Source organism: Xenopus laevis, chromosome 1L (assembly GCF_017654675.1).
Source record: "Xenopus laevis strain J_2021 chromosome 1L, Xenopus_laevis_v10.1, whole genome shotgun sequence".
Classification (NCBI taxonomy): Eukaryota; Metazoa; Chordata; class Amphibia; order Anura; family Pipidae; genus Xenopus; species Xenopus laevis.
In genome coordinates this window covers 87,609,538-87,627,145 of record NC_054371.1, presented here as the reverse complement: position 1 = coordinate 87,627,145, position 17,608 = coordinate 87,609,538, and the positions used below count along the sequence as shown (strand labels likewise).

Here is a 17,608-nt window from a genome sequence, read left to right as displayed (position 1 = left end):
GTGTGATGTTTCGAACGTGCCATTCAAATTGCGCAACAATAAAAACACTTTACAGGGTTACAAAGAAAATGATTGGCTCTTGCCTTTATTTTACAATCCGCCTGCGATCTTGGCACCCTTACACTCCATCACTAGACGCCATGTCTGCTTTAACGCTAACAACTGGAAGAATAGACCGGTAGAATGATGACAGCTCATTCTTATAGTACTATCATTGATCCGTGATCAGAAGCATGTATAAGAAGCCCTACGTGATACTAATAATAGCCGAGGCGGGCCCAGCACCCTGTCCGCTCCTCCTCTTCCTCTGTCGTCATCATCACCACGTCCCTCCTCTTCATGTAAACGCCCCCTTTGTACCCCCTGTGTACACACATCCCACTTCTCACCCTTATTATTCATCTCAATATTTATATCCATCCGCTCACCAGCGGGCTTGCCCCCCTGCCCCAGTGCGCCTCAGCCCCCATCGTGACGCGGCCCGGAGACAAAGGAAGCCCTAGGGAGCGAAAAAGGTGCGAGTTTTTCTTTAACCCCCAGATGCAAAGAAGGGACCCGGGAGATAGGGAGAAATAAGCGCCGCTCGGCCGGGGGGGGTCTTCTCTTTAACCGAGAGGATTAGCATCGGCTTGGCCACCTCTCATCCCTCCTGTTGCCTGTATGTATTTACTGTCAGCCCCTACAACTAGCGAACACCCAGGCCCACACGGAGAGCAACACAAGGCAAGGAGGCTACGGACCCAGGACAACACGGCGCTGAATGCAGGTGAGAGGGGGCTCGGCGCTTTGTCTCTGCATGCCAGTGTGTGCACGTGGAACAGCTGAACCCTGACCAGGCCGTACCAACCATTCTTCTTCGGAGGGGGGCCTTTTTATTTACACAACATCCCCGGCTGGCGAGAAAGTTATTAAGTAGTAAGCATTCAGCTAAAGGATGGAGGGCCGCAATTTGGGCATCCATGTTTGGCGTGCAAGCTGCTGCGCTTTGCAGCCGTGTCTGAACTATTACCGTCGCTTCCTGTAAATGCCAGGGATTGTAGTTCCTTGTAAATACACGCCAGCGCCTTGAAGGCCGATTTGTGCGCCGGGATGACAGTAGGTACTTTCCAGAAAACACCCACCTCTAGTAATCGAGTAGTGGTGAGGTATCTGCTCCCTTCGGTATTGGTACTGAATCCCCATCCCCCCCTCACCCCCTCACCCCCTCACCCCTCACCCCTATTGGCAATGCATCGAGCTGTATTGTGCTGGGGACAGCTTACTGCATGGGACTCAAGTTTCCTTCCTGCTTTCGTCCATTTTCTTATTGTTTTTTCATTTCACTTGGTAAACTTTTGTGAACCTCGAAATCCTATATAAATACAAATTATTTATCCAGTAATTTTTTTTTCTTTGGGTACATCCCCCCCCTTTTCTATTTTTTTTTTTTTTTTTTTTTTTTTTTAACCTTTGCATTAAACTTTGTTTTTAACTTTGCTGTTTTCTATTGTTCCTAGGTTTAACTTAGTCTTTTGCTTTGTGCTGGGTATTTTTTTGTCTTATCTTGAAAATTCTTATTTTTTTTTTTATATAAAACCTATTCTTTAAATAAAATCTCCAGTCCACTTTTATAAGAGGCATGTGTAATTCAGCCATATTTTTTTTTTTTTTTTATTTTATTTTTTTTACAATGTCGTATGCAGCACAAATTATGGCAAGAAATTGATGAATTTTTTGAGACATGCTTTGAAGTTTTGCCATTAATCTTAATTATGTGGCCAAAATCCAATGTGCAACCCATTTGTTGACTTCAGCATTGAATCTACGAACCACATTCTTAGATTCTGTGGAATGTGGATAGTTGTAGTTTAGCAACCATTTGAGGGACTCCATTTGTTTTCACTGCTATGTAACAATTTGCAGTATTTTTAGTATTGCATTTTTAGTAAGTTTCATGGTTTTAATGAAGTGCAATTGTCCCCATTGGTGGAGTAGTCTAGTCTGTTTGTACATTTCATATAGCCATTGCATTTTGGTGTGTTATAATAGCAAACAATATCACCTTTGTTTAATAATGGCATTCAGTGGGCAGAACAGGTTAATAATTAATCTCTCATTAGTGGTGTGCTTTTAGCCCTTTCGCTGAGTGAAAAAAATACAATTATAACCACTGTTGGAGCCCCAAAAAAGTAGGCCCCAAAAGCTTCTTCATTGGTATTTCTATTTACTAATATTCTAGGTTGGTTGTATATTTAATTGCTGGTTATTCAGAGTTAGACGACATTAAAAAAAAAAAAGCAGCAAGAGTGCTCTTTGCTGTTCCCATCATCTACTGCAACAAAATTGAAGTGCACAATGTTGTCTCCTTTAGAATGGTTTTGCTTTTAATGCATTCTCCCAGGGCTGCCATCAGGAACTCCTTTGTTTACATGGTCCTGGAAAAACATCAGTGTTTAGGCCTCTTTATCTGCAATAAACAATACTGAATGTTTTTAGGGCCCCCAACAGGTTTACCACCTGTACCCCCAGATGGCTATTCTGCATAAAAATGTAAATTCAGTTCATATAAATCGCTGGGAAGTTAAATCAGTGTCCACTGCACAGAATGTATTCGGTTTCATGTGGCGTTTTTGTAAATCAAATATTGCTTAATAGGATATCATATTATTGACTTGTCAGGAACCCAGGGGCTTTATAGCTGCCAACTTTGGTTAGGAATGATGCTTTTAATATGGCTCATAAATTATAAATACTTATTTCATAAATAGAAAAGTGTTTTTGTTTTTTTGAGAAAACCTGTTCAAAACATTATCTTGAAGAGCCTGTTGGTGATTGCATAACTTGTGTACGCTTTTGTCTAAATATATATATCACATGGTATATATATGTGGAAGCAGTAGGAAGGAAGGGGATGTGGCAGCAGAAGCAAAAAGCATAGACTCACAGGAGAAAAACAAAATAAGCAATTGCCACTTTTATTTTTCTAATATAAGTGAATTTGACACATCAAGTCTAAAAAATTTTTATTTCCGTGCAAGCTTATTCTCTCTTCTCCTCTGTTCCCAACGCCCCCTCAATCCAGGCCTTTTGTTGCCGCTGAAATTGTTTGTGCAGGTCTGTGGTATCAATCGGGCTGAGCTGTTTGCTTGCGTGTGAGGGAGGTTCTCTAACCTTATAGATTTTTCTGATAAGTGAGATTTTAGAATTTCAGGCAACTGTGGAATTCACAGCTCCAATTCAGCTGTTTTTTTTCCCTTCCCTAGGATGTTGTTAAAATGCTTCTCTCATATTGTTGATGCTCTTTGTTGCGTAGGTTTCCTAAATGAAATCATGTGAAAATGCAAACCTAAGCAACAGGTTAAGAATAAAATGTAAAAATGTCATTTTACCAGCTGCAGCTGTACTACTAATTAAGGAGTCTTGCCTTGGATACTGTTTGTATATGCCCTGTTGTGTTTTTATTAATATATGCTACCACTCCTCCTTTGCTGTATAAAATGGATTAGTACACAGCAGGGTCCATCTACCAAAGATGACTTAAGATTTTCTATAATTTAGTGAGCCACAATCTTTACAGTAATAGCTTCATATGTAGATATGTATGGGACCTGTTATCCAGAATGCGTGGGACCTGGGGTTTTCCTGATAAGGGATCTTTCTGCAGTTTGGATTTCCATGCCTCAAGTCAACTAAAATATGTACAAGGGAATATTATTACAGTAATGGAATTTTTAAAAATGTTAATTTATTGAAATGGAATCTATGGGAGATGGCCTTCTTATAATTAGGAGCTTTCTGGATAAGAAATCTGGCTGACCATGTGGCCCCCCCCCATATGCATGTGCACATACAAGCACGGACCAAAGATGTGTTGAAAAATAAGTAGTGGCTCACTGGAGTGAACCACACGAGATGCAGCCACTTCGGATGTTCTTAGGATGTAAAACCTTTCATCTAGTTTTAGCCAAATCTGAGAAACTTGATCTACAAAGCTACTGGCCATAATCTGATATGAGGGGGGGGGGGCACTGATCTTCCTATGTTCATTGCTGGTCATATGCTAGACAGATTCAGATCCCCACTATTTGAAGCCTATTGGACTGAGCCTAGCTGGGAGACTTAACGGCCTATTTATCATGCTCTGTAAAAAAAGGTGACATACACCACACATCACTAGGCAGCACTGTGTTAAAAAAAACTATGTACAATGTACTTATCATGCTGCGTAATGGTTTACAGCGATTACGTACCTCTTTGTAAAAATCCAACTTGCTGTTTGAAAATGTTATGTGGAAAACACAGCGATAATCCACTACGGGTTTTTCAAATTAAATTTTTCCTGTTGACCTTAATGGATTATATGAGAACTGAAGTGGGTAAAATAGCAGCACCTTGATAAATTCACAATTAATTTTATTTATTTATGTTACACTAATGTTTCGGTCATTAATTGTTTTACTTAGTATGATAAATAGGCCCCTAAAACTGGCCATATACTTACAGATTTTATTCTTTGTACAGTGACGCAGGCTAAATAAATCTTTGCTATTCTCTGGCCATTAATTACAGACCGCAATCGTACAAAAGTTATGTCCCGGAAATAGTAGTGTGTGCGTCACCCATGGTTATCACCACATAGGCAATACATGTTCTGTGCCAGTCAGGGGAGCTACACACATCTATTTGCTTACCCTTACTCCCCCCAATACCCTTAAGTATGCAGCAAGTTGAATATCTGCAAAATGTCAACTGTTGCTGTGGTGCTAGCTATCTTGACTGCTGCATGGGTTTCGGTGGAACTTAAAGCACAGGGTATGCAATAAGTTTTTTCTTATTTACCTAGTAACCTATTAACAGCCAGCAAATATGCTTCATTTTGTCTTCTGCATATCTTTGCACTACGTTAATTCAAAGTTTTATGCTCATTCATCTTTCATTTATTTCCCCTTATTTTCAAATGCCTTCTGCACTTGTCTTATGGATTGTTACTACTGAATGATGAAGAAGCACTGCAGTATTCCCTAACATTAGAGAAGACTTGTCCAGTGCATATGCGTTGACATCTGAATGATATTACTCTGCACCAGTTCGGCAGTGCAAAGGTAATACTAGAACACAACAGTTTACAAGGTGTCTGATGCAGAGAGTTTAATTGTTTTGGTGTTTTTCAATTTAGCTTTTTGTTCAGCAGAGTTTGGAGTTCCAGCATCTGTTTGCAAGGGTCCAATAAAGGCAGAAAAATTAACAGAATAACTAAAGTATCTCTCAGAACAGCAGCTTTTTTGATTCTGGCCAGATAAGTTGCTTCCTTAGAAAAGGATGCTCTTTAAAATACTGAAAGCTGCCTTAGAGCTATCTCTTTAAAAAAAAAAAAAATGATGCCAAAAATGGTCCGTGCTGAAGCATCTAGGTTAGAACTGTATATCCGTGCTAAATTAAATTAAAAGATGGACAAGCATTAGTGCTATACTTTAAAGATACTTTCTCAAGCTGATGAATAATTTACATAAATATTCTTTGGAATAACACGTCCTTCCATCTAATTAAAACCACTCCTTCCTAGGTCACCTCTGTTTTCACCATGTGTAAGTGGGTCAGATAGGTGTTGCCTCTGGGTTCAATGACCTATCATGCTTCAGTTATTTTTGCAGTCACACAGTCTGCTTTGGTAGCGATTGGTACATGGCCAGCATTTAATTCATGTAAACAGTTCTTTTTAATACCTTTTAACAGAGCTGTTGTGCATTCTTTGTTGCACAATGCATTTGAATATTCGCTGCCATTAAGTAAATATGTAGCAATAAACTTTTTACAGAGCCATTTTCAATTGCCTGCACATCAGTATTTGTAGAAGTCAGAGACTTTAGGCCATTGTTCTACAGGAGATTACTGTTCTCATGCTAGCCAAAGTCTGCTTCGTTTTCCAAACTTGCCTGAAATTCCTCATGAGGAAACTTCGGGCGCCTTCGGAAAGCTGAATCGATCAGAGTGCCATCCCACCAGCGATTTACATTCTAGCCGGTGGAAAGGCATTTCGGGGAGATTTGCCGCCCGAAGAGGTGATTTGTTTCTGGGCAACATCTCCCTAAGTAGTGTGTGCCACCACCCTAAAGGTACATAGGGCTACTGCAGCAGCACATTTGTTAGTATCTTGAATACATGACACTCTGGTGTCTTGGCTCTGCAGGAGCAGGCACTTTGTTGCTCTGTGTGCAAACACGCAAAGTGGATTTTGGCACAGAAACATATGATTATGCATTTTTGTGACGAACTCTGCTCTAAGGGGTCTATTTGTCATTCTGTTTAAAAAGTGGAGGTACCCATTACCAGTTATGTTGCTCATAGCAACCATTCACATTTTGTTTTCTAAAGGTGGCCATAGACTCAAAGATCCGCTTGTTTGGCGACATCGCCAAACGAGCGGATCTTTCCCCGATATGCCACTAACTGCATGGCTATATCGGGGGTAATTCACTGTGTGATAAATAGACCCCTAGTGTCTGCACACGTGCCAGTATAAAGGCTGATAATGCAGACACAGGCTCACGCTAAGCACAGTGTATCGGCTGTTTCCCTGCCAGCTTTTATACACAAAGGAACAACCTTGTATGACCGTAACCTGTGTCTGATTCAGCCCACCTAACTATAAATAAATGGCTTGACCATCCAAACCAGTGGGGATTTGGGCAATTTATTTCCACTTTTTGTGTCATTAAACTTGATCTTTGTGGCGCATATTTTTGATTACTGAAGTCACATCCGAGCAAAGCACAGCTATCAAAATGCCCTTCTGCTCCAGCAGCAGCTACAAAATGTGCTCCATATGATACTAATGCTGTCTGGAGGACATTAAGCTGTGATATAAGGCTAAGGAAAAACTTTTCAGATGCTATGCATAGTGTGCGAAACACAGGTGGAGAAAAGGGGAGCATTTGCCCTTAGTCCAGTGATCCCCAACTAGTAGCTTGTGAGCAACATGTTGCTCACCGACCCCTTAGATGTTGCTCTCTGGCCTCAAAGCAGGTGCTTGTTTTTGAACTCCTTGGAGTAAACTTTTGGTTTCATAAAAACCAGGTTTGCTGCCAAACAGCCTCCTGTAGGCTTCAAGTCCACAGTAGGGCTACCAAATAGGCAATTACGGCTTTTATTTGGTATCCGCAGGAACTTTTTTCATGCTTGTGTTGCTTCTACCTTTCTACATTTGAATATGCTCCACGGGTAAAAATGGTTGGGGCCTCTGGGTTCAACTAAGGCTGGCCATGGATTTTCTGAGTGAGTGTGGATTATCTCGACGTTTTTTGTACCATGGCAATGTGTTGATAGGACAGGTTAAGGGTGGTGGCAGACGAGGCTTCCGTGGGTGATTAGTCGCCCAGTGACAAATCGCCTCTTCTTCGGGCAACTAATCTCCACTAAATGCCTTCCCGCCGGCTAGAATGTAAATCGCTGGTGGGATGGCACTCGGATCGCTTTGGCTTTCTGAAGTCGCCCGAAGTTTCCTTGTGATGCAACTTTGGAAAATAAATAGTTTAGCGGAGATTAGTCACCCAGTAGCCTTGTGTGCCACCACCCTAAAAGCTCTATATGGGCTACCGATAGGATATCAATGGGATATTCACTTTATCTGTCGGACATAACTTTTGTACAATTGCTGTTTGTCAATTAATGCCCAAGCATTGTGTGATATGTTCTCTTTACTGCTGTATTTTAATTTGAATGTTAAGTTGGTACGGTCGGAAGATTGACATGAAGATCATATGTCCGATATAAGCTATAATCTGCAAGTCCATGGCTAGTTTGAGTATCGTTGCTGCCTCTTGCTTGTATAAATGCAGCTTTTTAAATAACAGAAGTACCAGTAAACAAATGTTTAATGGCCAAAGATAAGTAATGGTGTTGAAGGGTTATCCATGTTTGAGGGTAGAAAATATTTGTATGTTTGTGTTGTGCAATTCTATATGCAGCACTATTTTTGCAGTTGGAAAAACAAGGCAAGAACATAGCACTCAATAAATATACACACTGAAAAATATACATAGTAACAGATTGTGTCACATGGTAAGATATACAGGAGGAAGGAAGATTTGAAGTTGGGCTCTTGTGAAAATTGCAACATTCATTGAATTCTATATTCCCTTTGAAACACAAATTCGATAAAAGCAACATTGCTTGCAAAAATAGCAACATCTGTTACATATTGTTCTCTACTATTCATGTTTGCAAAATTACAGCATCTGTTTAAATTTTACAATACTGCTAGAGGGGGAAGAAAACTAACTTTAACTCAAAAGAAGAATTCATTCACTTTTTTTTTTTTTTTTTTAAAGTACATCTTGCTAACTAAGGTATGCAAATCTAATCCAAAGCAGTGTGTTACAGCATGAGAGCGAGTCTCCCTCAGTTCTGTTTAGCCTGTCAAAACCGGGTTATGATCAGTTCCCATAGGCGGCACACTTCTACAAGGATTCAGATCAACGCAAATTGGCTGCAACTTTGCATTGCTTGTTACAGTTGTATAGTTTTCAGTGGGAAGGGGATGCAGACGAGCAATATGTGATCCCAAGCATATTGGTAGATGCTAGATTTTGAGAGGGAATGTTGTGTGAACATATTGGTAATCACAATGAAAAGTTAACCCCCAGTTTATTTTTACTATAGAATACAGTCCATGTAACTTATGTATGTTACTTCCAAGTATTTTATTTGTTTTATTATTATTTTACTTGTTTTACTCGGCTGTGATGTTGCTTCATATGATTTAGGAAGGTCATACTTGTTAATCGAGCAAAGCTGGGGATGTGAGCAAAATGTATAATTTTGTACTTTTAAGCCATCACTGCTTTTTGTGCTTAAAATGGCCAAGCCTTCACTTGGAGATATTGTCCTTTTGAGAAGACATTTCAGATCTGCACAAATGAATCCTCATGTGAGATGTTACTCTACAAAGGAAAGCTTTATAAAATAACCTCAAGGGAGCAATATAATAGCAACGTGAGGAAAGAGGGTTGGCGGAGTGCTAGTTTGCAGGCGATTTTCATAGCGAACATATTTGTGTATTCCACTGTCCCCCTTTCTTTGACGGTCTCTTTAAATAGCTGTGATTGTCATTTTTGGTGTTGTCTGAAAGAGTATGCAGTAGTGTGGCGTTCTATGTTTTTTTGGGTATTCCTGTAGGCTCTGCCGCCAGTATTTCTCCAACTGGAAATACCGGATTCCTTATTCCTTCTCAGAATGCTCAGCTTTTACAATAGTGTTTGGAAAAAGTGGTAAAACTTTATTAACAAATACAAGCCTGTATCAGAACGTGTTTTTAGTTACAACAGGCCAAGGTGTTCCAGAGAATCATTTTGCAAGTACCAGAAACAGATATTTACTTTCCCTGGGTCAGAACTTGTGGTGCCCTGCTCTACACCTGGCTGATAACCTGGTGGGGACTTAGAGTTCACATTAAGCCCCCTCATAGGTGATGTATAGACACTATACTCTATACTCAAACATATTTATCATCTATTCCAGACATGACTCTATTAGATGGGAATTTCTGGCCAGGGGCAAGTCATACAGCAGCGATATTTGGGTTCTATGAAATCAGTAAAAAAATCTAGAGCCACTAAATATAATCTCATTTCTCTCCTATGTTCCTATAAGGATTAATGGTTATATTTTTGGTCTGGTCCATACACTCGGGCCGTCAAAAAAACCCAAAACACTTTGTCCTGCTAAGGGTGAATCCCCTTATGCATTCTTGAGGGTGGGGGAGTGACCAGTTGCCTGATGCCTGGAAAACACAAATGGTCAGCTCTTCTGCGTTTTTGGGATTTACCCATTTCCATGGGGGTTTATCCCATTTGTTTCCATTAGTCTCCAGGACCAGGGAACTCTATAAAATTAAAGGGAAAAGCTACACTTCAAATATATAAACGGTTTGAATTTTTCAATGTATGTCTTTTTGTAACATCTTTTGTTAATTTGCACTGCAACTTTTTAAAATATTGAATATAGCATCTTTTTACAATATTGAATATAGCATTTAATAAGTTTGTCTTGGCTCTAAACGACCTTGCCCCGAAAGTGAGTACCTGTGAGCCTTAACTCTCTGCATGCTGAATGGAAATGCTAGTCTTTGTGTATGCGAGTTAATCCTTTAGTGTCTGTGGATCTGTGTATAACAAATGAAGGCATCTCTCCTGAGATTGGTGGCAGCTAGTTTTTGTGGGTCTTGGCTGTTGTTTGGCGTACTTTTGTGTTGGTCTAACCTGTGTGTGAGATAGTGACCCCAATAGCCAAACCTTGTCACGTGCAGCCAGAAGTACTTTAATTTTGACGATACACGTTGCATATTTTTGTTGTATACATTCTCCTTTCAACAACTTTCTACCTGTTGGGGTAAGGCCACACTGGGCGTTTTGGGGAGATTTAGTCGCCTGGCGACTAATCGCCTCGTTTTTGCGGCGACCAATCTCCCCGAATGCCTTCCCTCACTCTGTGCTGGCTAAAATTAAAAAATCACCGGCGCTAATCACACGCGGCGATTTGTTTTCCGAAGTTGCCTCCCGAGGAAACTTTGGTCTACCTTGGAAAACGAATCGCTACGTGTGATTAGCGCCGCGATTTTTCATTTTAGCCAGTGCAGAGTGAGGGAAGGTGTTCAGGGAGATTGGTTGCCGCAAAAACGAGGTGATTAGTTGCCAGGCGACTAAATCTCACATTGTAAAATCCACCCATTCGTTAGAAGTGTATATCCGTATCAGTCCAATTTACATGCACAGATTACCAAAACAAGTTTATTTGAAAAATCTGAAATAACCTTGAAAGAATGAACAAACATCTCATGACATCTTGGGTTTAGCATGGTGCTGTCAGGTGCTCCAGAAAGCTGTTTAAATACCCTCTGGCTTCATGTTAAATTACTGTCTTACTTTTTTTTTTCTGTTGCAGGGATTCTGGTGTAGTGGCTGCCTCACGTATATCTAGTGAAACATATTTTCTTTTGTGGAATAATAAGCAAGCAGTATTTCCCATTTATATTTAACTATAGTATAAATGTCCCTGCCATTAAAATGTTTTCATTTCATTCTTTCCCCCTAAAATAACCGAAGTGTTTTTGGGAACATTTACATTATGAATGTTAATTTCAAAAGTAAAATGATTTCCCTGTTCAGTTGTGTACATGGCATACATGTATTTCAACTTAATGTTATAAAACTTTACAAAATGTAGAACTTCATGTCTGTTCTGAGTAGGTAAAAATATGGATCCACTTGATAAGTGTTAGTCGGAACTCGCTCATTCTCAGATTCATATACTCAGTGCATGTTTAGTGAGGAAGTTTTGAAAAACGACAGCAGGATGAAAAATATCTTTCTGGAAACATTGTATGGAATGTTATAGATTATGAATTACATTTTGGTAAAAGTCCGGTTCAGACCTGTTCATACTTATACAAACATGCTTCTAACAGGCAGAGATACTGTAATTGCAGCTCTTACTATATAGCTTTTTCCTTTTGGCACAGTTTATGGACTTAAATATAGAGGTGCCATCATCGTATAACAATTGACAATGGAATTAATTGTTGGTGTGTTTCATTTTGTTATGGTAAAATTAAAGGGAAACTGTCATGTAAAAAAAAATGGTTCAAATAAAATAAGTGAGAATCACCACTGTTGCTAAGTTGTGTCCTTATTATCTGCAAAAGCTTCTGTGTTCTCCTAAAGCAGTGATTCTCAACCAGAGACTTTTTTTCCATGCTTGTGTTGCTCCCCAGATCTTTTTGTATGTGACTCACGGGTAATAAAGGTTGGGGACCCCTGTCCTAAAGTAATCATATGGCCTTGTATATAAACTTCTTGTAAGGTGGTTGCTTCAGTTTACTAAAAATTATGCAAAGTTGCTTATACAGCATTTGCCGCAACCGGTAAAAATTATTTTCTTATGGATTTATTTTATTAATGAAGTAATCTGTCCTTTATTTACTTGAGGTAAAGCAGGACACTATTTGGACTGTTATTGACTCCAGCGGTGTGTTGGCATTTTTATAACATTTCTTCTGCTGTTTACTAGGCATTTGGCTTGTTTTGCTTAAAGTAAAATTAGGTCATGTAATTTTATAAGAAATCAGGCTGGCTTATATTTTGAATCTGCTGCAAGTCTATAATTCTCATAACTTAACATAATTAATTTATTTTTACTATTGATGCAACTTTTTTTGGAACCAGCAAATTAGATATTGTTGACTTGGCATTAGAGGCAGGGATCAAAAATGTAAACCTTGTTTGTGTAAGACAAAACAGAGCAGAGTGAGCCAAAACAGAGATTTTCATATGGCTTCAAGCAGTGGCTTCATCATGCATTGTTTCCCTCCAAGTTAAGGATTCAAGGTTTGATAGAAAAGTTGACACTCTTGGTTACAAACAGCACACATGCAATAAAAGCTTGCGCATTTCATGCCATCTTTCCCAGGCACTTTGTCAGAGCATGATCAAGTGCCAAGGAAATATTGCAGGAAAAGCATAAGCCTTTATTTCACAGGTGCTGTCAGGTAACTTTGCTGCATAGACTGATGCCATATTTCTCTGCAGTTATGACTTTTCAGCCAGGTTAATAGAATACAGGTAGGTACTTGATTCAACATATATTAAAAAGCTGTAGCAGGCGTATATCTGTGCATCTATCTGCAAACGCCAAAACTTTCTAGGGATGGTAAAACCTTTTTAGATCAACAGCAAAGAGGTTGTTTGTGTTTGCCATTTAAAATAGTGAATTTTGATGGACAGGATTTTGCATAGACTATAACTTTGCAGTATTTCACTAGGGTCATTCCACCTAGTCTAGACTACCACAGAACATCCACAGGGTCAAGGATGAAAGCGTGCCTAATCTCATTAACCTATAGTAACCAGTCATTGGATTTTTTCTCCAGTGCAATCACAATAATAAAAGCAAAACTGTGCTGTGGTTGCTGGAGCTTGCAGCTCTGGGACAAACCTGAAACTTTGCCTTTGTGTTTATGTGCATAATTCTCCAAACCCTAATCTCCTTTATACATGTTGCACATTTCACATCTGTTGTTTTATTTGATTTTTCATTCCTGAACTGCCATAAAATACTTTAATTTGTAAGTTTATTATTCTTTAGCAAATATGTTAGCCTGGTTTATGCCCCTGCTCCTCCTTTCCTTGGATAGATTAATGTTATATTGGTGACTGACTGCTTAGATATACATGCACATTTTTTTAGTGGATAATATTGATGTTTTTCTCTAGCTGCTGAGCCATAGTGAAGACCTCCATCCAGCTGTATTTGTGCATTAAAGCAAACAATGCTGCTTACTAAAATAGGCATTGTGTGATAGTGTTGCTCTTGTCTTGATACCATTCATATAGGCTAGCTATAGTGTACACTAGTTGTGTTGCATGTTTCATTCTTGCCTGTATCCAGTAGTTAACTGTTTCTGTGTGTTCACACACAGCGGAGCTGAAGTCAGTGTGTGCCCGCAGACATGCTGATCAAATCAATGGAGTAAGGGCACTGAGCAGATCTGCTTCTCTCAGCCTACAGCCACTGGCAACAGCCTGTGTGCCCATAGCCTAAGGGCAAGGTCACGTGGCGTTTTTACGTTGCGTTTTTAAAAACACACTGTCAATAGTAAATACGCCAATGAATCCACACACGCATGATAATATGCTTTTTTTTTTTTTTTTTTTTCAGCCTGTAATTGTTTTTTTTCTCATCCCCCACAATTCCACTCACAAAAAAAAGCCAAGTGAAAAACAATTTATATGCAGAATGTAGTCGTACTGCTTGTCAACATGCAACGTGTTTACATCACCAGCATACCTGGTGTGACCGCATACAGGCTGATCTTATTCAAATCAATGGAGCAGGGGCACTGAGCAGATCTGCTTCTCTCAGCCTGCAAAATTACTGAAAAAAGCCCGTGTCCATAGCCTGCACCAGTGGAGTTTAAATCCAGTGTTTCAAACATTTGAATCCTTTTTAGTAGGGAACTTTTTTTTGAATTTTTGAAGAACATAAGAGTATCTGCATACAGCTACTGCCCAGGTCAAATCAAACTGAACTTAAAATGTTTTAGTAACAGGCTTTTTGTGTGTTAGTAAGCAGCATTTTGTGTGTAGTCTACATGTATGTGGGCCAGCTCACTGTGAAGTAAATGAAGAACAGTCCAGGGTTAGGTGGTCAATTTTGGAAGGCTTCATCATAGAGCTAACAGATTAGTGGACATGTAAATTAGCAGCCTGCGACAAAGTTATGTTAAAAGTGTGTTGTTTGAACTTGAGTATGTCTATGCTTTTTAGTGTCTAATAAGAATAAAATGAGGATTGTGCACCACACCCCTTTTACATAATAGACAGCATTTATTGTGCTTGCACATGCATTTTCACTTTAACAGCTTTAGAAGTAACTTAAGCTCTGATTACATTTGAGGTGCTCAATCTGTTCTCTCAGTAATTCACTTTCTGGTTCCTTTGATGTTGATTGCCTATGGTGCCTGCTGGAATTCCTTTTAAACATTAAAGTCTAATGTGTGAGTCCTTGTGTCTGTCTTACATGTTCTGGATAGGCGTTTCACAGTTGAGAACAGGAGATATAAAATAAACTAAGGAATCTGACACAAAGTGTGACTTTAGTATAGTTCTAGCACAAAGGCAAGTCTGTATTAACATTTTTATTTTTAACTGTCCTAGGCTCAGCAGGTTTTCAAGTTGTTTCAGTATTACTACAGTTCTCTATTTAAACCTATGCATTGTGGCGTATGGATGCAATCCATCTGAAACACAAATGCTTTGAGTAATATTCTGCTTAAGAGCTACCTGTTCCATTGATCAGTTTGATTTCTAAACTTGGCACACTTGCTCCAGTGCAGTAACCACACTAGATATTTACTGGATGTATCCCGAAAAATGTGAAAGCAGACATTTTCTGGCCAGTCACTCTGCGAACATGCACTCCAGCTTAAGCTGTACTTTTCACTGAAGATACACAGATGTGGAAGAGAGTGGATCTGTTGTCTCTGTCTGTAGGAAAAAATGCAGTCTGAGCAGCACAGCCATTGTTTCTTATGCCCTTGGCCTTCATGATCTTCATAGCTACTATATCTGATAACCGTATTTTTTTTACTGTAACTAAAAATATTATGTGGATTTATAGCTTTAATTTTCGTTTTGTTTTCTCTAGCAAATATCTTTGAAGTAGTTGCGTTGTACATTTATACAGCATCGCATTCATAGGAAACTACTGTAAGCCATAGTAACAAATATTTGCAGCAATAGAGAACAGACCTGTATTGAGGCCTAAAGCTAAAATATTCCGTTTTTTTTTTTTTTTTTTAAAAAAGCTTACTTTTTAGCATTCCTTTTCCACCCCTGCCTTTGCTGGTATTGTCTAAATTGTTCTTGGCCAAAAAAAAACACATCTATCTCAAATCCTGTGACATGCGATTATAACAATTCATGCTACTGTCTCTACCTATATGGTTGGCCTCACAATAGTAAAAGGCATCAGTGAACCTTGCTTCTATTAGATAATTTGTTTTGTAAAATTATTCTTACAAGGCAGGGGTCCCCAACCTTTTTTAAGGGTGGTGGCGATTGTGGGGAGATTAGTTGCCGAGCTACAAATCTCTACTTCTTCGGGTTGATCACCCCAAATGCCTTCCAGCCGACTAGAATCGCCAGCCACTTCGAAAAGCCAAAGTGATCAGAGTGCTATCCTGGCAATTTACATTCTGGCCGGCAGGAAGGCATTTGGGGAGATTAGTCGCCCAAAGAAGAAGAGATTAATCTCCCCACAATTTAACTGTAAAAAGAGTTAGTTATTGGTAGTTATTTAAATGTTGTAAAGTACACACCAATGAAAAAGGGGAAGCAAGTTGGTGGCTAGCAATAAAGAGGCATATGAAAATGGAAACTAGCAAGTCAGGGACAATTGTCTTAATTGCGCCAGGTTGTGGTTGATGGTGGAATGTGAGGTGATGGTGGACTGTGAGGTATCCTTTAGTACTTTTTAAAGTTCTGTTGCCTGCTGAGGTATGTGGTTCAGTTTGTCATCTAAACATGCATGTTTAATTTCTCTATGTCTGGTGGGTCCTATCTGTCATAGGACTATGACTTTGTTAGATTGGGTCTCTGCAGGATGCTCTCTATCTTAAATATGTATCGTTCAGATAGGGAACTGTTATTGGACTGTGTGCTGTTGCTAGATAATGCAACTTTTATTGGATAAAAAAAAAAAAAAATGGTTTGTTTTGAAACAAACTGTACACACACATTGTTATAAACTCCTTATAGAAATTATGAATCCTTTTCCTTTGAAATCCTTTGTACTGATGCACGAAAGTAAGGAAAATAATTTTAAGAACGGGGGCAGTGGAATACTTTTAGACACAGGAACCACCGAAACAAATGTGAAGGCCTTCTGTCCATACCTGTTGTTCTAAATAAGCTATAAATATTAATAAAAAAAATTATCGAATTGCAGTGCAAAACTAACCATAAACTAAACAAATTCCTGCTATGTTAGGCTGCTGCTGTTTACCTGTGGTGGGAGGGATGATGCTCTGGTGTCCAATCAATTGTGACTGTTTTCTTGCAGACTAACAGGGATGCCAAAAGAAAAATATGACCCTCCTGATCCTCGCAGAATTTATACCATCATGTCAGCAGAGGAGGTGGCCAATGGAAAAAAGTCACACTGGGACGAGTTGGAGATTTCTGGTGAGCATTTCAGTGCTATGATCAGAATTGTTAGGAAAGTGTGTGTCAGGCCATGTACTCAATGTGTTTTGTCAAAATAAATCTGTGTTTTCACCCAAGTTTTATGGAAAAATGGACTTATAAATGTTTACTAATAGTGGGTAGTAGAAGGGTGAATTGCAAAAAAAACCAAAAAACAAAACTTTTTAGTGAAATAATAAATTGGGGTATTTTTCATTTTTGAATTCGCTATTCTCCCTTTTTCCCAGATATTGGGAGCTTACAGTCTTATTTATATGGTAAATAAACATAATAAAATGCAGTGATTGTAGTGTTCATTGTTACAAAATATATGCATTGGTTTAAAAATGCCACCTATCTAAATGGCAGGTATGAAGAATAAATGTATTATCTAAAAGTATAAAATGAGACTAAAGATGGCCATACACGGGCCTTTTAGAAAGTTGACAACTTAGTGCCAGTCAACGGCCCTGCCTGGATGATATCTGGCTGAAAATTGATATTGATCGGTAAGGTTTACGTTAATGCAGTCTTCATCTCAACCGCCTGAAGAGCTCTGCTTATGAATCAACCATTGGCATAATGGCCAGATAAACCTATCCATACGATCTTGCTCACCTTAAGGTGTGCATTTAGGTGAAAGCATCAACTCATTTTGTGATCTTCACATATATGGCCTGCTTAACATACCGTAACTAAAAGAACCCTATCATGTAGGTGAAAAATATAATTTTGCCTGTGCTTGGAATAGAGGATAAAATTTGTGTTGGAAAACCTGCCTTATACCTGTACCTTGAAAAAGTTTAAGCTGCTTTTCTGATTGTATGGGACCTATTATCCAGAATGCTCGGGTCTTGGATCTTTTACCTTGTCTACTGGAAAATCATGTAAAC

The 17,608-nt window shown here is 39.1% G+C and overlaps 1 protein-coding gene across 4 annotated transcripts in view; it reads left to right on the top strand.

Annotated features, from left to right (window-relative positions):
- The first annotated feature begins 290 nt into the window (after positions 1-290).
- cnot6l.L (CCR4-NOT transcription complex subunit 6-like L homeolog) overlaps positions 291-17,608 on the top strand; it is a 37,391-nt gene continuing 20,073 nt past the window's right edge. Inside the window, exons 1-3 of one of the 4 annotated variants that reach the window (XM_018244614.2) lie at positions 291-766; positions 4,984-5,081; positions 16,594-16,715. In XM_018244614.2, coding sequence (XP_018100103.1) covers positions 5,047-5,081; positions 16,594-16,715 — 157 coding nt within the window. In that variant the 5' untranslated portion in view covers positions 291-766; positions 4,984-5,046. 4 annotated transcript variants of the gene reach the window in all.